At 39.6% G+C, this 20,990-nt stretch overlaps 1 protein-coding gene across 3 annotated transcripts in view; it reads right to left on the bottom strand.

The window, feature by feature from the left end:
- LOC120858545 (FYVE, RhoGEF and PH domain-containing protein 4) overlaps window positions 1-20,990 on the bottom strand; it is a 151,983-nt gene that overhangs the window by 90,426 nt on the left and 40,567 nt on the right. The window contains exon 1 of one of the 3 annotated variants that reach the window (XM_040234671.1): window positions 19,352-19,626. The exons of the other annotated variants lie outside the window; for them this stretch is intronic. Coding sequence (XP_040090605.1) covers window positions 19,352-19,442 — 91 coding nt within the window. The 5' untranslated portion in view covers window positions 19,443-19,626. Of the gene's footprint in view, window positions 1-19,351; window positions 19,627-20,990 lie in introns of those variants that run through there. 3 annotated transcript variants of the gene reach the window in all.

Below are 20,990 nucleotides of genomic sequence, written 5' to 3'. Positions count from 1 at the left end.
CTAACAAACACATGAAAAGATGCTCAACATCACTCATTATTAGAGAAATGCAAATCAAAACCACAATGAGGTACCACTTGACACCAGTCAGAATGTCTGCGATCCAAAAATTTGCAAGCAATAAATGCTGGAGAGGGTGTGGAGAGAAGGGAACCCTCCTACACTGTTGGTGGGAATGCAAACTAGTACAGCCACTATGGAGAACAGTGTGGAGATTCCTTAAAAAAATTGCAAATAGAAATGCCTTATGACCCAGCAATCCCACTGTTGGGCATACACACAGAGGAAACCAGAATTGAAAGAAACACATGTACCCCAATGTTCATTGCAGCACTGTTTATAATAGCCAGGACATGGAAACAACCTAGATGTCCATCAGCAGATGAATGGATAAGAAAGCTGTGGTACATATACACAATGGAGTATTACTCAGCCATTAAAAAGAATACATTTGAATCAGTTCTGATGAGATGGATGAAACTGGAGCTGATTATACAGAGTGAAGTGAGCCAGAAAGAAAAACACCAATACAGTATACTAACACATATATATGGAATTTAGGAAGATGGCAATGATGACCCTGTATGCAGGACAGCAAAAAAGACACAGATGTGTATAGCGGACTTTTGGACTCAGAGGGAGAGGGAGAGGGTGTGATGATTTGGGAGAATGGCATTGAAACATGTATAATATCATGTAAGAATCAAAATGCCAGTCTATGTCTGATGCAGGATATGACACGCTTGGGGCTGACGCGCGGGGATGACCCAGAGAGATGTTGTGGGGAGGGGGGTGGAGGGGGGTTCATGTTTGGGAACGCATGTACACCTGTGGTGGATTCATGTCAATCTATGCCAAAAGCAATACAGAATTGTAAAGTAAAAATTAAAAATAAATAAATTAATTAATTAAAAAAAAAAAACTACAAAAAAAAAAAGTAATGGAAACATTAATAAAATTTCTAAAGACTGCTATAGTGACTAATCCTTTCAAAGTTAAAATTTTATTAGATGAACTGAAACACAAATCACTAAGACTGAGTTCCAGTTTTGATGGAAGTTTTGAGCTTATAGATGAGGCCCACAATCACGGTATCTGTTATGTATATGTACATATGCTGCGGCTACTGTCCAGTCGCTCAGTCATATCCAACTCTGCAGTTCCATGGATTGTAGCCTGCCAGGCTTCTCTAGCCATGGCACTTCCCAGGCAAGAATACTGGAGTGGCTTACCATTTCCTTTTTCAGGGGATCTTCCCGACCCAGGCATCCAACCTGCATCGGCAAGTGGATTCCTTACTACTGAGCCATCTGGAAAGCCCAATACAGCAGACTGCATATATCACTACAATTCAATCATGAGTTCTAGGGGTCTGAATCCCTGCTCCCCACTTTCAGAGTGACCATTTGTTAGGTGCCATGAATCCCCACACAGAAAGTGCTGAAATCACATTCCACCATGCCTTCTGGGTTGGTGCTGGGGCTGCTTGATCAGTGTGTTCTGTTGTGCTTTGGTATAGTGTTATTTTGGGTACAGACCAAACTTCCTCTGCATCATCCTGCATGGGGAAGGGAGCTAGGGGCAGTTCTTCCACCCCCAACCATACACTGATGGAGGTTCCCCTTTTGGCCATAGTTAACAAAGAATGTTGGTCAAGATTACAGAAAAACTCTTGCTATTTAAAGCACAAAAAAATTACTCTGTGTCTACAGCCATGACCAAAGCGGAAGGTGAGAGTAAAGACAAACCACAATCAATTACATGTTGTTCTTTTTGCCTACTTGCAAAGGGCAGTTCTAGTTGACACCATCTGAGCTGGAGGAGGTTCACAGCCTGCTGTGCTTCATCGGATAAACTGCTGCTAATTTATTTGTTGTTCAGTGGCTAGGTTATGTTTTACTCTTTGGGACCCCATGGACTGCAGCATGGCAGGCTTCCCTGTCCTCCACTGTCTCCCCGAATTTGCTCAAATTCATGTTCATTGATTCCATGATGTTATCCAATTTATAGTAACATCCATTTCTTGGTTCCTTCTTCCTTATAACTAAGTGGAAGAAGCTGAGCCCTAGATTTATCAAAACATCCTGCATTACTGCTGTACTGACAATGAGAAATATCCCTGAGAAGCTGTCTAACCTAATCAAGTAAGTGCTGAGTTTTTAAGTCATCACACTTTTTGCCTGAGTCTAAGGTTTATAACAATTTTAAGTTTTGAAACTGATGAACATACCATGAAAGACCTCTAAGTATATTAATGTGCAGATGGGCCTGCTAACTGGTATTAGATTTCCCTGTAGGATGATCTGCATCTGATTAGATGCTGCACACATGCACACCTAGGCAACTTTCCTTGATCCCCAGAAGCATAACACATGGCTGTTTCTGGGCCATTTGTACTAGTTTTATAGCTAGTTTACTAAACACACCCTTGGGCTTTCTAGGTGCCACTAATGGTAAAGAACCTACCTGCCAATGCAGGAGACATGAGATGGGTGTTCAACCCCTGGATCAGGAAGATCCTCTGAAGGAGGGCATGATAACCCACTCCAGTATTCATGCCTGGGGAATCCCATGGCCAGAGGAGCCTAGAAGACTAGAGTCCATTGGGTTGCAAAGAGTCGGACACAACTGAAGCAACTTAGCACATATGCCAACACACCTTTCCAGCAATTTAAACATTCTTCAGGGTACCTCTGTCATACAACTCTCATTTGCCTAGGTTCAAATCCTAGCTTTACCATTTAATAGTTGGGAGACTGATTTACATAAATTTCCTGATCTCTAAATGAGAATTCATAGAATTTACAACAGTACCCCTCTTATAAGGTTGCTGTGAAAATTATGATTTAATTCTAGTGAAAGTACTAGAGTACTAGCTAGCACATGATAATTGCTATATAACTATTTGCTATTTTTATAACCCATATAATACTCACAGCTGTATAATTGTCAGGGTAGTGGATCAGGGGACCAGATCTTTACTCTCTCCTCCCTCTAATCTCTTAAGGCCCTTCCCTTTTGCCTCCTCCTATGCCTGGCATTCTCCTTATATTTACCCTTACTAAGGCCTGAATTTTGACTTACAGCACTTGGTCATGATTGCTTACTAGCAGCTGCCATTTGTTTCAGTGTCTCTTCTACTTTCAGGGATTCCCAATAGGCCTTTTTGGATAAATTCTGACCAGTTAATGACTCTTTCGCAAATTAATACAATAATGAATTACTGACAAATAAGTGGCCTGGTACATTAAACCATAACAGTATTAGTAATGACAATGTGATATCTGACTTTTTTTTTTTTTGGCTGCCCCATGAGGCTTGTGAGATCTTAGTTTCCTGACCAGGGATTGAACCTCAGCAGTCAAAGTGCAGAGTCTTAACCACTGGACTGCAGGGAATTCCTTGAGCCTGACATTTGATGCAGAGTAGAATTTACTGTAGATCATTTCAATCCCAAACAATTTAATGATTATTCTTCACCTTTTACCATGATTATAAATACATATTCTAGATCCCATAACTTTTTTCATTTCCCCTCCATTTTACATTACTCACAATCACTAGTTTTTAACAATCATTTTCTGAAAAGCACCTTTAACTGCCAACCATAACCCCTTAAATTCAGTATTTAATAGCTCTCATCTTTATGCCTCCAAAGTACAAACTGCTTTTATAAGCTCTGAGACTATCCAATGGCCATCTGCAAAATAAGTAACAAAACCTTCTACTTTATTCTTTTTTCCTTTGGTTCCTCCTTACAGGTACTAAGTGATAACTCCCTAATTAAAAGTGCCAGGTACTCTGCTAATTACTGGAGACAGGAGGACGAATAAGACATAATTCTTTGTGCAGTCCCTTAAGGTGTCAGTCCCCTTGCCCCCATCCCTTTGCTAACTGCCATTAGGAGGCAACAGGACCATTTACCCTATCAGCAATGGCTGCTGCTGCTGCTGCTGCTAAGTCGCTTCAGCCGTGTCCGACTCTGTGCGACCCCATAGACGCCAGCCCACCAGGCTCCACCATCCCTGGGATTCTCCAGGCAAGAACACTGGAGTGGGTTGCCATTTCCTTCTCCAATGCATCAAAGTGAAAAGTGAAAGTGAAGTCACTCAGTCGTGTCCGAATCTTCAGGAACCCATGGACTGCAGCCCACCAGGCTCCTCCGCTCATGAGATTTTCCAGGCAAGAATACCGGAGTGGAGTACCATTGCCTTCTCCGATCAGCAATGGCAGAGGATGAAAAGGAGCGAATTAGTAAGGGACTGACTTAAGGGAGGGACAGAGAGGAGGAAAGGATAACACTTACTTAGGCTCCTGACTAACTGTCAGGGAAACAGTGCCTTTCACTTTAAGAATGCAAGAAGACTAGAGTTCTGTGTGCAAGATTTTAGGAGTCTATGAGACTGCAGGAAGAACAGTCTGCCCTGTTCACTCATTAGGTTTGGCCAATCTTAACACTCTACCTGCCTCATTTTCCAATCTCATTGTTAAACTTTTTTTCAGATATATTCGCTCTGAAATTTTCTTTAAAATATCATTTCAATGCTTGTTAAGGTAAGGGGGAGGGAAAAGCTTATTTGCCCCACGCAAGTTCAGTTAAAAGAGACTATGACCTGTTTTTTGTTTTTTTGGTCCCAGTAATTATGGGTTAATCACTTGTCTTTCTTTAGAAGGGCTGATTTCCTTAATTTTATCAATAACATAACAAATATCAGTCAAGGGATTAGGCTGGAGGGAGGGAAAATGCACTTATGGAGAGCAGGGCCAAGTTTCTGGGTGTTTGTGGGTTCCTTCAGGATTCCACAGGGCTCACAGAAGTCCATTAAAGAGCCCAGGTGAAAAGTAACAGCAGTCTTCACAGGAGGTGTCACATGTCCTAGGACAAATTTCACCAAAGTGTGCCCTGTGAAAAAGATCTCTCAATTCCACCACTCCACCACAACCAACCAACTAATCATGATTCTATATGAGATATTTGTGACCTGCCAAGTTTGACAGTTTTATCTTGCAGACTCATGATACCAATAGGCATATTGAGGCATCAAGAGCCCTACAGTAAAAAACGAAAACAAAAACCTGTTTAACTTTGAACCCAGTATATGCCCAGGAAACACTGTTATCATTTATTGCAAGTTAAAATCCCGTGGCACTTAGAACACATTTTGGGACAAGTTACCCCAGGGACTCCTCCCGTTCTATCAACTATTGCTCAGGCTACTTCCCATACTTTCCTAACTCCACTGCTCCTGACTTCCTGATAATCCTTTTGGCTGCCCACATGACCATAACTCTCAAATTATGAACTGAAACTCCAACCTGGCCTTGGCTTTCAGACACGGCCCTACTGTCCCCAGCTTTAATGCTGCACAATCCCAAAATGTGCTGACCACAAACGCAGCATTAGGGTCAGATCCAGGATGCTTGAGTCCTGCACATGGAGTCTAAAACTGGAGTAGCCTTCAGCTTTAAAAACAACTCAGATGAAATGACATGTGTAATTCTGCCAGTCTACTTCTACTTCCTTTCCATTCTTTCTATCTCTCTTCCTCTCACCTGCAAAATTCCACAGGCTAGCAGACAAATGAGTACTATTTAGTAAACACTTAGTTTAATCCCTGGGTAGGGAAGAAGAAGGAAATGGCAAGCCATTCCAGTATTTTTGCCTGGGAAATCCCATGGACAGAGGAGCCTGGAGGGCTACAGTCCATGGATTGGCAAAAGAGTTGGATACAACTTAGCAACTAAACAACAACAACAAGGCATTTTAGTGTCCATGACAAAGATGAGTCGAGTGAGGTGGTGTTAAGTGACTAGGTTGGTGATAGATGTCATATCTACATAAAGTTCATAAGTACCTTCTGGGCAGGGACTCTAGCTGATAATCCTTTGGTTTTCACTCAGTCAGTTCAGTCGTTCAGTCGTGTCCGACTCTTTGCGACCCCATCAATTGCAGCACGCCAGGCCTCCCTGTCCATCACCAACTCCCAGAGTTCACTCAAACTCATGTCCATCGAGTCAGTGATGCCATCCAGCCATCTCATCCTCTGTCGTCCCCTTCTCCTCCTGCCCCCAATCCCTCCCAGCATCAGAGTCTTTTCCAATGAGTCAACTCTTCGCATGAGGTGGCCAAAGTACTGGAGTTTCAGCCTCAGCATCAGTCCTTCCAAAGAACACCCAGGACTGATCTCCTTCAGAATGGACTGGTTGGATCTCCTTGCAGTCAAAGGGACTCTCAAGAGTCTTCTCCAACACCACAGTTCAAAAGCATCAATTCTTCGATGCTCAGCCTTCTTCACAGTCCAACTCTCACATCCATACATGACCACTGGAAAAACCATAGCCGTGACTAGAAGGACCTTAGTCGGCAAAGTAATGTCTCTGCTTTTCAATATGCTGTCTAGGTTGGTCATAACTTTCCTTCCAAGAAGTAAGCGTCTTTAAATTTTATGGCTGCAGTCACCATCTGCAGTGATTTTGGAGCCCCTTTCCAAGTGGAAACAGTCAACCACTGTTTCCCCATCTATTTCCCATGAAGTGATGGGACCAGATGCCATGATCTTCGTTTTCTGAATGTTGAGCTTTAAGCCAACTTTTTCACTCTCCTCTTTCACTTTCATCAAGAGGCTTTTTAGTTCCTCTTCACTTTCTGCCATAAGGGTGGTGTCATCTGCATATCTGAGGTTATTGATATTTCTCCCAGCAATCTTGATTTCAGCTTGTGCTTCTTCCAGCCCAGCGTTTCTCATGATGTACTCTGCATATAATTTAAATAAGCAGGGTGACAATATACAGCCTTGACGTACTCCTTTTCCTATTTGAAACCAGTCTGTTGTTCCATGTCCAGTTCTAACTGTTGCTTCCTGACCTGCATATAAGTTTCTCCAGAGGCAGGTCAGGTGGTCTGGTATTCCCATCTCTCTCAGAATCTTCCACAGTTTATTGTGATCCACACAGTCAAAGGCTTTGGCATAGTCAAAAAGCAGAAATGGATGTCTTTCTGGAACTCTCTTGCTTTTTTGATGATCCAGCAGATGTTGGCAATTTGATCTCTGGTTCCTCTGCCTTTTCTAAAACCAGCTTGAACATCTGGAAGTTCACAGTTCACATATTGCTGAAGCCTGGCTTGGAGAATTTTGAGCATTACTTTACTAGCAGGTGAGATGAGTGCAATTGTGCAGTAGTTTGAGCATTCTTTGGCATTGCCTTTCTTTGGGATTGGAATGAAAATTGACCTTTTCAGCATGTAACAAAGTGATTACATCTGTTATAGCATAGCTATTTGCTATGACTCTGTGCCTCTATTTCAATGAATACTGTGCAGCCAGGAGCTTTCAAATACCCAAGACATTAAAAAAAAAAATCATACTGGATTAAGAAAAATGCAAGAGTGAGAATCTTATTTGGAGTCACTGAATGGAGACAGAATCCCAGACTTTCCTTTTCCCAGCTTTGAACCGCCTCCTTACTTGTTCTTCAGTCTTCAGATTTCTGTTATCTTTGCTCTAGGATAAGTCTCTTTAGCAGACTCTTAGATATTCCCTCTGGAAACCAATAGGTAGAGTCCCTTAGGCTCACTCTATGCTAGTTTAGTCTTCCTTAGCTTTCGGCTACACAGCTGTCGCTTCTGCTAAACCTGACCCAGGCCTCTTCAATGAGGCACTTCCACATATGTTATACCATGTGAAAAGCAACAGCAGTCTTCACCCTCAGCATCCATAATACATATGTAGGACTCGTATCTGCATATTATGGTTGAAGAAAACAAGGTTGGTAAATAGTGATAAATCCAAGAGTCGCACCAGGGTTTTTGACTCCCAGGTCAGTGTTCTTTCCACTACAACTCATGGCCCTGTTGTCAGGCTTGTTTGTACTTTGCACTGGAAATAAGCCCATGATTTGGAGGTGTATTTCCAGTATTTCCGGGGCTATGAGGACTCATTAGTATCCACTCTGCTTAGCCAAAGATTCCGTTAACCACATACAAGCACTACAGTGATCTTAAATCCAAATGAAGTGAAATATTGATCTGAGAAACTAAACATAGTCTTTAAATTGTTAATGACCCCCTATTTGTCACAAGACCAAGTTTAAGAAATATTTTGAGTTTTTAAATAAAATCTTGGTATCTACTTTAAGAAATTAAGATAATAATAAATGACCTCAGGGAATCAGGTCTCTATTTCATTAAACAATCCTACTAAATCCAGCAATCACAACTTGCTACGGACTTCAAAGGACTAAAGTGTATTTCTTCTTTATAACTGGAATACAGGCCAACATTTTTCCCTACCTGAAGACTGATTATAACTGTGGGTTGGAAGTAAAAGATAAAAAGTTAAGAGTTAATAAAGTTTTATTGGAATACAGCCACACTCCTTCTTGTGTATACTGTCTATGATGCTTCTTGCTAGGTTGACAGAGTTAAGTATCTATAACAGAAACCATATGGCCTAAAATATTTATGATCTGGCCGTTTACAGAAAAGGTCTGCAGACCTTGACCTAAATAATCAAGGAAACAAACCACAAATCAGTACTATAAATGTTATGATATTATATGATAACACTATTATTGATATTATAACACTGCTGCTGCTGCTGCTAAGTCGCTTCAGTAGTGTCCGACTCTGTGCGACCCCACAGATGGCAGCTCACCAGGCTCTGCCATCCCTGGGATTCTCCAGGCAAGAACACTGGAGTGGGTTGCCATTTCCTTCTTCAATGCATGAAAGTGAAAAGTGAAAGTGAAGTCACTCAGTAAGTGTCTGACTCTTCGTGACCCCATAGACTGCAGCCTACCAGGCTCCTCTGTCCATTATAACACTACTGTTATGATATTATTATCATGGCACTATGTTATAATACATTCATACTATAAATTTCCAGAATTAATCTTGGTTCCGTCCCCAGCTAGCAATGTGATCCCAGGCAAGGAAAAAGCTCTAGATTTCAGGGAACTCACTGGTGGCACAATTGATCTAGCACATTCGGGGTTACAAATGGCCCAGGGATGTATTTGGTAAATGAACAATGTTACAAAGTATAATCTTTGGTTTGTTATTGGTCTAAATCCCACATGCCCAGCATCCTTGTAATTCAGTTGCAGTTACCTTCCCATTTTTCACAAAAACTATCTTCCCCAGGAATCTACTGCATGTGAATTAATAAGCCAACAGGTCACGCTTTTTGGTCAGTGCTGCTCAACCATGAATCACCTGTGGAGCTTTAGAAAAGAAAACTATAATACCTCGGCTGAATCCCAAGCCAATGAAATCACAAACTCTAGGGGTTGGGACCCAGGTATAAGTGTGTTTTAAAGCTTCTTAGGTGATTCCAATGTGTAGTCAAGGTTGAGAACCACCATTCCTGGTGTCCTGGTAACAGGCTTGGATCAAGTTAGTATATTCAGTGGAAGCTGTGTGAAATAAATTTCATAATTTTAGGCTGTTGAGCTGAAGCTCCACCAAATTTATGTCACAAAATGTGGATTCCCAGACGACTGTAAAATTTTAATAGAACTGGTTTAGGCTTGCAGCATCAATTGACTACTGTGTAAGTCATAGCCAATACTTATGTGTTGAGCATGAGGCCCTCTTCAACATCTGGTTAATAAAGATTATCTGATTTTTGAACCCAGTACTGAAAAAAGAAAAAGAGACACCCACTGGGTTTACATGAAAAGCTACCTTGAGAATCCAGAAGAAGGAGATTATTTCTGGCTGATGGAGAGTATGGCAAACTTCGCTATGGAAGAAGAAACTTCTGAAAATAATAATATTAAAAAATTTTTTTGACTTCATAAACTCTGAAGAAATAAAAACAGATGTAAGAAATGAACCTGAAGGGCAAAAGATGGTTTTTCTCCTAAGAGCTATAGCCAACTCATTTATTCAAGATGTCTGGTTTATAAATTAACCAGAATCTTGGCTTTTCCTCTTCCTTTTTACCCACTGCCAAACTATTTTCCATTTATTCACAATAAATTTATCTGCAGGTCCAGAGAGAAGACGAAAATCCAACTGGCCAAAATGTTTCATAAGGTTTGACAAGGATGTTGCTAAACCAAAGAGAATTGTTTTTCACAATGTCAGTTACAGCAACTAAGACTGGACTTCTGTTTCTCTACACAAAGGGAAAAATACATCCTTTTCATAAGCAAATCCTTCCTGACCTAGTTTGATTTTCATTCATTTTGTATCTGCTTTTCTGGTTTATTTTTCTGAACTTGATTTCTCTAAACCTGGTTTCCAGCACCCAAAACATTCTAGCCTAATGCTCTCTGAAAACTAAGTTCAGAAATTTTTACTGCTCTAGTGCTTATTGCTCAGGCACAGATCACACATAGATGCAGACTTTGATTATTGACAGTTTTTTTAAAAATCTGACAAGGTAGGTGGTTTTCCAAAAAGGGCATGGTGACAATCTATGGTCTATCCCAGCTCTTTTTATCTTGATACTCTTTTAAGACAAATATTAACATAAATATCATTTGACTAAAATTTTAATGCTTAACAGCTTATGTAGATATTTGCTTTCCTTATTCCTGGCTGTGTAATCAGACCAGCAGGCCTCACATTTTCCCCCAGGCTACATTTCTAGACCAGGAGCACAACAGCATTATGTGCTTAGCTTTTAACACTGTGGGTGTTGTTGTTTTAACACTGTTGGGGGATTGTTCCAAGTCATGCAAACTTAAAAAGCAATACTGATCTAGCTTATCTTTTATTTTTTATATGTATTTTTTGGTTGATAGAGGAAGGAAGTTAAGAAAAATAATCCAATTTATCAAATATAACCATTTCTCTAATTCTGAATTTTAAAACTGCATTATATAAGTCATATTTAGTTATGTCTAACACGATTGCTCCTACAAAGAAAAAGTTTATTCACTCAAAGATGAAACCAATCTTATTATGCTCTTGTTTAAAATTCTATAATAGTACTGAAACATCTGTAGGAAAAATTCCATTGTTTCCAAATAGGACCCTTTATCATCAGACATAAGCCTGTAAAGGCTTCGTATCTGCCTACTCACAGTCATGCACTCCTAATGTTCTATCCACATTCTGATCTTCTCCATTCCTGTAACACACTATGCCTCTTTTCATGTCTGTATGATTTTGCATATCTGTTCCCTTAGCTCAATAGTCTATCTTTAAACACATTAATCTAGTTTCAATGTCACCATTTTTGAGGAAATTTCCTTGAGTCAAAAAACAAACAAACAAAAAAAAACAGTTGCCCCTCCTTTTCTATTCTCCACACACATTTTTTTACCTATACTATGACACCTGTCATGCACAATCACTGCTTTTACTGGTTTTCTACCCTTTCAAATCAAGTTTTACAAGAACTGTTGAAGAGGAAACATTTCTAGATTGCTACATTTTATTCTGTCTCCTTTCTTTTCCTATCATTTTTCTAACAGGAAAATTTCAAAGAGCTAAATGTCTTAAACAGAGGAGGGGAAAAACAGAAAAACAAAAAAGGGAAGGGAGTACACCCTTGGAACTTAGCAAAATACCTTAAATAGTTTCTCTTCATCTTGCCACAATTTTCTTCATGTAAACTATTCTCTGAATTTCTTAGTCTCAAGAAAAGAATGATGGAGTGCTTTCTGTTTTTAAAGGAGTACTCAGGTTGCTGAGCAGAGAACAGAGTTTAAGAGGTTAATAATCCAAGGAAAAGTTGAGCATGACTTGAATCAGAAGAGCAGCAATGAAGGCATTAACACGTGGTCAGTTTTATATCTTTCAAAGCAGGACTGATTGACAGATTGGATTGACAGACTGGGGAGAGGAAAAAAAGATTCCAGAAGACTAAAAGATTCAAGAAGACTAGTTTTAGGCCTGAGTATAAGAAGTAATGGTTACTACATAATGACATAGAGATGAGCAGGCTACAAAGGCTTAGGGGTTTTTTATGAGAAGAAAGAGAGCTTTTCCCCAGGCTAAGTTTTAATAATCACCATGCAGAATGACCAACTTCCATGACTAACATTATTTTTCTTCTCAGAGGCACTTTTCTGTGGCCTGCTTCAAGATATGACTTAAAAACTACAGATCTTGGGTCAATTAGCAGAGGAAAAACCCTTAGAAGGGTCTGATCTGAACAGGGCTTAACAGGGACTGTGGGAAGGAATAAGTTAGAGAATGTATTTAAATCAGATGAAGACCTTCAAAAATATATTTCAGACCAATAAAAATTACCGTTGTGGGGCTTCCCTGGTGGTCCAGTGGTGAAGACTCTCTGCTCCCCATGCAGAGGGTCCAGGTTCAATCCTTGATCAGGGAACTAGATCCCGCATGTCACAAGTAAGACCCAGTACAGCAAACTAAAAATAAATGTTTTTTTAAAAAAAATTAGCTTCCTGGACTTCCCTGCTAGCTCAGTGGTAAAGTGTCCACCTGCCAATGCAGAAGACACGGGTTCCACCCCTGATCTAGGAAGACCCCACATGCTGCGGAGCAACTAAGTCCATGCACCACAACTACTGAGCCTGTGCTCTTAGAGCCCAGAAGCCGCGACTACTGAGCCTATGTGCGGCAACTACTGAAGCCTGCACACCCTAGAGCCATTGCTCAGCCACAAGAGAAGCCACCACAATAAGAAACCGGCACACGGCAACTAAAGAGTAGCCCCTGCTCTCCACAACCAGAGAAAAGCCTGCGGAGCAACAAAGACCCAGCACAGTCAAAGTAAAATTTTAAAAATAAATTTCTTTAAAACTTAGCTTTGATTTTATATATATGAAATAGCACAGAATAAAGAAGACTAACAGAGCGATAAGCACCTAGGAAAAGTCCTTTTTATGAATGAATGGTATTTCAGTGTCTAAGTAAAACTGTTCAGGTTTAAATCTTTCTTTTCTTAAAATTTTATCTTTATTATGTTACAATTTTACACCTTTGAATACATGTAAACACATAATACTGTCATTCTATGGGTCCCCACTTTATATTAAGCGATTTTTGTATTAAACAGAAACAGGACATGATATTGGAAACTTCACCATCTGCCCCTTCTTCAGCCAGCTTTCTTCCCCACAGTCTAAAATGTGGCCATACCAAACTGCTTATGGGTCACATAACATGAAAGACCTTGTGGTTTCTCATTCTGGAAACTTTGCACATTTCGCCTTTCCCTTCTCCAGGGGATCTTCCCAACCTAGGGATCAAACCCAGATCTCCCACAATGCGGGCAGATTCTTTACCAGCTGAGCCACAAGGGAAAACCTCCTTCTGCCTAGAATCCTCTAAATATGCCTTCCCCCATATTTCCCCATTCCACGAAGTCGACTTCTTAATTCCCTAAAACTCAGCATTACTGATACATCCCCAAATCACAAAACTGAATTCCCGTGTGCTCCCACAGCCCCTTATGCACACAGTCTTATTTTCCCATCTTGTCTTTTTTTTGTTTGTATCTTTGGTGGTCCATTTGCTCCAAGAGAACACAGATCATCACTTGTTTGCTTTCTTATGTATCCCCACCGCTTACCAATGGACCCAGCACACTAAATACCTATTAATATGAAAGTACTCCAGGGATTTTTGTATTGACTATGCCAAAGCCTTTGACTGTGTGGATCACAACAAACTATGGAAAATTCTTAAAGAGATGGGAATACCAGACTTCCTGAGAAATCTATATGCAGGTCAAGAAGCAACAGTTAGAACTGGACATGGAACAACAGACAGGTTCCAAATTAGGAAAGGAGTACATCAAGGCTGTATGTTGTCACACTGCTTATTTAATTTATATGCAGAGTACATCAAGTGAAATGCCAGGCTGGATGAAACAAAAGCTGGAATCAAGGTTGCCAGGAGAAACATCAATAACCTCAGATATGCAGATGACACCACCCTTATGGCAGAAAGCAAAGAGGAACTAAAAAGCCTTGTGATGAAAGTGAAACAGAGAGTGAAAAAGCTGGCTTTAAACTCAACATTAAAAAAATGAAGATCATGGCATCTGGTCCCATCACTTGATGGAAAATAGGGAAACAATGGAAACAGTGACAGATTTTATTTTCTTGGGCTCCAAAATCACTGCAGATGGTGACTGCACCCATGAATTAAAAGACACTTGCTCCTTGGAAAAAACACTGTGACCAAACTAGACAGCATATTAAAAAGCAGAGACATTACTTTGCCGACAAAGGTCTAGTCAAAGCTATGGTTTTTAGTCACGTGTGGATGTAAGAGTTGGACTATGAAAGTTGAGTGCCGAAGAATTGATGCTTTTGAACTGTGGTATTAGAGAAGACTCTTGAGAGTCCTCTGGATTGCAAGGAGATCAAACCAGTGAATCCTAAAGGAAATCAGTCCTGAATATTCATTGGAAGGACTGATGCTGAAGCTAAAGCTCCAATACTTTGGCCACCTGATGGGAAGAACTGACTCATCTGAAAAGACCCTGATGCAGGGAAAGACTGAGGGCAGGAGGAGAAGAGGACGACAGAGGATGAGATGGTTGGATGGCGTCACCAACTCGATGGACATGAGTTTGAGCAAGCTCCAGGATATGGTGATGGACAGGGATGCCTGTCGTGCTACAGGCCACTGGGGTCACAAAGAGTCAGACACAACTGAGTGATTGAACCGAACTGAACTTTGGGGATGGTGGGGCAATAGATGATTTTGTCTCTCAACTTTCCGAACTTTCTGCACACTTGTTGTACAATCTTCATAATAAAAAGACTTTAAATCTCTTTCTTAAAAACAACCCCACCAATTGAAATTACCACCAATTTCAGATCACAGTGACTTGAACCTGGCTGAATTTGATAGTTGGAATAACTAATACAGTCCTTTATTTCAGTGCTTGAACTAACACAGTCTTTTCTGAAACAGCTAAAAGCAAAACAAATGAAATCTCACCTCAGGTAGAGATGAGATACTCAGTTTTAAGCAGCTTAAAGTGGAACAAATGAAAATCTCCTTCAAGAATAGACAGATACTCAGATAAACTGAGAAACAGAGTGAAAGTACAGTCCAGCTGTCTGTATCCTAGAACACAGAAGCTGTGGATCCTGGGTGCTGATTATACTATGCCATTTGATATAAGGGACTTGTGTATCACTGGATTTTGGTATTTGCAGGAAGTCCCCTGCAGATACCTAAGGACAACTGTACCTTACAAGATCTATGCCAGCCTATCTGTAGACTGGATTTTAGGGAGTTCTAAGTGAGGTAGAGAATTTATTTTTAATCCCAGTCTTTTCCAAGCTGGTTATATTAATATTACTCCAGGAGATGTTGGAATTATAATATAATTATACATTCTATATATTAATATTCTGCATATAATTATATATATAGTAACAATTATATATAGAAATATAATTAAAATCTCATATTCTGATATTATAATACCCAGAATATGAGAAATATCTGCTACAATTAAATACATCAGAAAATTATTTATTTGTTAAAAATGTTTTACATTAGTTAAGTCCATTTGCTCTATTAGCAGTAAGCATCAAACTCAAAACATTCTCCCTCTCCCCCGAAACTCTCCTCACAAGTTTATACTGAATAAAAGGTGAATATAGGTTCCATGGGGCTTGCCTGGTGGCTCAGATGATAAAGAATCCATCTGCAATGCAGGAGATCCAGGTTTGATCCCTGGGTTGGCAGGATCCCTCGGAGAAGGGCATGATCGCCCACTCCAGCATTCCTGCCTGGAGAATTCCACGAACAGAAGAGCCCAGCAAAGCAACATCCATGAGGTCACAAAGAGTCAGACATGACTGAGCAACCAACACTTTCACTTTTATAGGTTCCATAAGAAAACTGAAGGTATTTTTCTGATGTCTGTCTTAAATGTGTTCAAGTTCCTAGCTCTTGAAGAGCCCAACACTTCTCTTTAACACATAAGTTCTCATTCTGCATAAAAGCAAAAAGTTCACTTTCTCCCTACATTCTGGAGTCTTCCTGGGAAACTTCCTCAAACTCTCCTTGGTTGTTGCTTGTTGCCTCAAACTCTTAACCCAGTAGCATGGGGGCTAAGAGGATGGGCTGTAGCATGAAATTCTGATTTGCCTCGTGGTTCCATCACATTTAGCCATGTGACCTTGAACAAATTTCTCAACCTGCCTAAGCATCATTTCCTTGTTTATAAAACAGATATATGCCAGTCTCATATAGTGCTGCTATGGGGATTAAAAAGAAATGGGAAGTACACTGCTTGACATATGACAAGCAACACCTACACAGAATGTCTATTATGCTTTGTTAATTGCTTCTTAACATTGTAAACTACTTCTCGAAAGGTCTTTTGCTGTCCCCATATTAATTTTCTAAAAAACATGGATACAGCCACCTCCTCTAATTCTCCCAGTTTCTGCTGAAGACTAGGAAATAACAAAGGGAAATTACAATTAAAAAACAAGCTAAAAAAGGATGAGGAGGACACAAGATAAAATATTAGCTGGCTTCTTCTAGCTTACTGATTAAGCCATCTTTCTCCTTAGCCCTAGCAGGCTGCCAAGCTTGTAGAATTCATCTTAATAACATATGTGGGGGAATAGAGGGAGGAGCAAGGAAAGCTCATGCTTTCCCAGTACTTACTGCCTCAAAGTGCTTTTTCTTAATTAAAATTTGTTAACATAGAGGAAGTAGTTTGAAACTGAGAGACAGTCTATTAAATGATAGAAATATCAGTTAGTGAGACATAGAGAGAAGACAACAATTTGTGTTATTTAGTAAATGCTTTTTCTCCCTAATGTTAGACCTTGGCTATGTTACTGAGCCAGCTCTCTTCCAACTCCCCTCAAACCATTTCCCTACTACCACCACCTCAGAATTGTAGCTTTACCCTTACAAAACAAAAAAGCCTGTCACAACATTAAGCGGTTTTTTACAAAGTGTTTTGGTCCCCACATAGCACTGCCACTGCCAGGAGTCTCAGTTCTATATCCCTCAACCTATACACCAAATCTGACCCGTATTAAGAGTCTCAGACTTTGACTCCTATCTCCATTTTTATTTTTTAATTTATTTATTTTTAATTGGAGGATAACTGCTTTGCAATATTGTATTTGTTTCTGCCATATATTAACATGAATATAATAGCCATAGCTATATATATATTCCCTCCCTCTTGAGCCTTCCTCCCACATTCTACCCCATCCAACCCTTCTGGGTGTCACAGAGCACCAGATTTGAGCTCTCTGTATATTACAGCAAGCTTCCATTGGCTATCTAATTTTACATGGTAATGTACATGTTCCAATGCTATTCTCTCAATTCGTCCCACCCTGTCCACAGCTCTTTCTCTATGTCTGCATCTCTACTACTGCCCTACAGATGAGTTCATCAGTACCATCTTTCTAGATTCCATACATATCATTAATATATGATATTTGTCTTTCTCTTTCTCTTAGTAGACTTCACTCTGTTAGTAGCTCTTTCTCTGTTAGTAGCTTCTAACAGGCTCTTAGGTTCATCCGCCTCATTAGAACTTTCTGACTTCACTCTGTATAATACACTCTGAGTTCATCTACCTCATCAGTTCCTTTTAATGCCTGACTAATATTCCAAACTTCTTTATCCATCCATCTGTCGGTTTACATCTAGTTTGCTTCCATGTCCTGGCTATTGTAAATAGTGCTCTGATGAACACTGGGGTACAGGTTTAAATCTTAATCTTGAATTACAATTTAATTTACATATCATTTGAATGAAAACCATATTATCATTCCTGCAAAGATGGACAAATACTTCCCATTGAGTCATTCTTCATGTTCCATTTTTCTCTGCAGTTTTCATGTGAGTTTGTCTACAAGCAAAAGTTTTTAAAATGGAAAGTTTCTTCAAGTCATTTAAAAAAAAGATAAAACTTTTTACAAATAATATATACACTAAATGCACATACTCAAATTTTTTTTTGAACAACTTGATAGCAAGAAAATAACCAGTGGTGTGGGCAGGAAGTGCCACATTACTGTCTTTTCAGTTTAAAAACCATAAAAGGAACTTCTAAAACCCACACTTACAGTGGCCCCTCACTATGGGGAGTTGTCCATTAGAGCAGAAAATTCGAGTAGCACTTCTCTCCAATGATCCTTAACTATTTGAAGGTGTAATGAGAGGAAACAGATGTTGTGTCAGAGAAAGAAAGAATTTACTAACCGAGAAAGGAAATACTTCCCTTTTGCTGCTTTAAAAAAAAATTTCATGCTTAGAGTGTGATGGTAAACCATGTGGAGATCACAAAAACTTTAAACTTTATGCAAGAAGAGTAGAACCCCTGCAAAGGAACTGAGGCTTCTTCCTGGATAATGGAGGGAGCCAAGGCAGACATGAAGTGGGTTACTCAATCTCTAGCAACTACTAGAACTTGGGAAAAGAGCCAGCCAAGACTGTGCAGCTGCAGGAGGGAGCCTCAGCTTCCTGGCTGCAGAACTGTGACCAGCCCCACCCTTGGACTTCCATACTCAGTGCAACTCCCACCCCCCTCCCCCGCCACCCACCAATGCCTAAAGAAGGAAAGAGTGACACCGCAAGGAAAAAGAATCCTGATAAACTATGAAGACTACCTGTTTTAAGGTTCAGTTCATTTTATTTAACAGTGTAGACAGCAGTGTAGACATTCCTCAGGAAGGTTAATAGATCCATGCAGACAGTGGGAAAATAGCATCCCAGAATTAAACCCATCTCAGTTTTTAAAAATATTTTTAGCAGAAATTTCCTGTCACATGATTACATTTCTACCACATAGAGTTTCATTCCTCTTTGAAAGAATCAATTTTTCATTAATACACTCCAGAATATTGGAGGAGAAAAATGATGGCTTAATACCACTAACAACAAAAATACTTCCATGCCTGTCTCTATTTGCTATCTCATATTGAAAAGCAGGTAATGTTCACTCTCCTGAACTTTGCTAAAACAAGAAGACTGGGATGGTGGATGATTTGTTTGCTTGAACAGAACAGTATTCTGTGCAGTAGTACTTGAAAATGTTTAGTAGCAAATATTTCTTAGCTTTGTTCACACCAGTAATGAAAGAAAAAAAGAGAAAACCCTGATTTTCTTTCTCTGCATCCTCCCATCAGTGACTAAATTTTCAAATTTCTAATGTTAGTAAGAATGAGTCAGAGAAACAGAACTATTAAACTTGTATTTTGCTAACCCAGAAACAGCCTCCTGGAAGAAGCAGAAACCATAAATAGAGTACATATTTTAATGTTAAACTTGAAAAATAATGTGAATCTTATTCTTAACTTAAACCAAACTCTGCAACTTTCATGCCCTTTAAGCATGCTGTTGTAAAATGACCCACATAAACCGAGGGGAGGAAAAAAAAAAAAAAGAAAAGACACTCTAGAAAATGAAACTACTTACCGTCATCAGTGGACATCATTTCATATATACTGAAAATTAGTCTACTTTGGTTTGATAAGAAAATATTTGGCTTTACTCTTTTAAAGTTCATGTGATAAAATCTCACTCCCGCCTCTAAAACCTCCTGCAGCCACAGGTCAGCCGGGAGCTCTGATGATGCACTGCTTACTTCAGGACCTTCTCAGACCTCACTGCTCACAGACAACCTCATGCATAATATGCCACTCCTCCCCAGAGGAGGGTTGCTAAAGTGTTTTTCAAAAGACCAAGTATATGAGGATGGAAAGATGTCTATTTATTACAGTAAACAACAATAAAAGCTCATAGAAGCATCAAATGCACTAGAAATACACTTGGGAATAGGACAGTTTATAAACTGACTAATTCCTTAACTATTAGTAATGCTCTAAAAAAGCCAACATGAAAACAGTTTGTTTCCACTTGAACCGGGTCCATGCTCTGGACCAAAGAGGTTTACAGATTCAGGATTCACAGGCTTAAGATGTTAAAATGTCATTTTGAAAGATCTCAAACGCTATTTGCCGCTGAAGACTTTCTATTTTAGCACAGTTCACTGACCTTGGTGCAGGGTGAATAACTACTACTCATAAATTTCATAAGGACACCAAGTTTTATGTGGTTTTTAGAGCACTGTTTACTTATTTTTATATATCTTTATAAGTTTATATCATTTATCAGTACTTTCAAAATTTTTCATAGTCCTGAAAAATCAGAAAGGGTCAATTAAAATATGTATAAAATTACAATGAAGTAACAGGCTACAGACATCACTCTCACAGTTGAAAGCAGTGTTTCCAAACCCCTCCTTGCTGTGTCCAGATGCAGATCACACACCAGATCATGTGGACGGAATGTTAAAACACACACTGCCTGGTCCTATCTCAGGAGTTGAATTCAACCCCAGAATCTGCACTTCTAACAAGCTCCCAGGTGATGCTGACACTATTGATCTGGGACTACACTATAGGAACCACACCTGGAGAACTGCTGGGGCAGAGACTTGATACTCAGTGGCAACCTAAAGCTCTGACTCAATTGCACCTGCTTAGGAACTGCTTAATATCAGGGCAGGTAGGAAACACTCAAGGTGTGGTATGAGGGAACTATTATTACACACTCAGATAAGGCTCATCAGGAAGTAGACTTATCAACTTAATTCTTAGTAAAAGAATCTGCATATTAGGCATGAACAGACAATTACAACATGGAGAAAAGGAGTCAAAGAGAAGACACCGGAATTGCCTTTTATGTCCTTCACAAACTTCACCTGTCTGTTTAAAATTCACTGTGTCAGGAAAACTCTTTATATTTGATTCCAAAGACCACTTAGCCTTGGCAAATTTCAGTAAGGCAAAAAGCAGAATGTTTCCCTGTCATAAAATGCACCAATTTTGTGCTTGCTGAATTTTGATAGCCATATTTAAATTATAATCTTAGGTTTGGTTTTCAAACAAATACCTTTTCTTTTTTTATAGCTAACCTTTACTTTGTGCCTGGTGCTCTGGTAAGCACCTTCCATGCAGCATTTCATTAAATCCTCACTGTGCGGTAATAATAATTTATCAACATTTTACAAAAGAGAATGCTCTTCTGCAAAAGAAATAAATAATATAGGTAA

This window comes from Oryx dammah, unplaced genomic scaffold (assembly GCF_014754425.2).
Source record: "Oryx dammah isolate SB20612 unplaced genomic scaffold, SCBI_Odam_1.1 HiC_scaffold_29, whole genome shotgun sequence".
Lineage (NCBI taxonomy): Eukaryota > Metazoa > Chordata > Mammalia > Artiodactyla > Bovidae > Oryx > Oryx dammah.
This window is presented reverse-complemented; position numbering and strand designations above follow the sequence as displayed.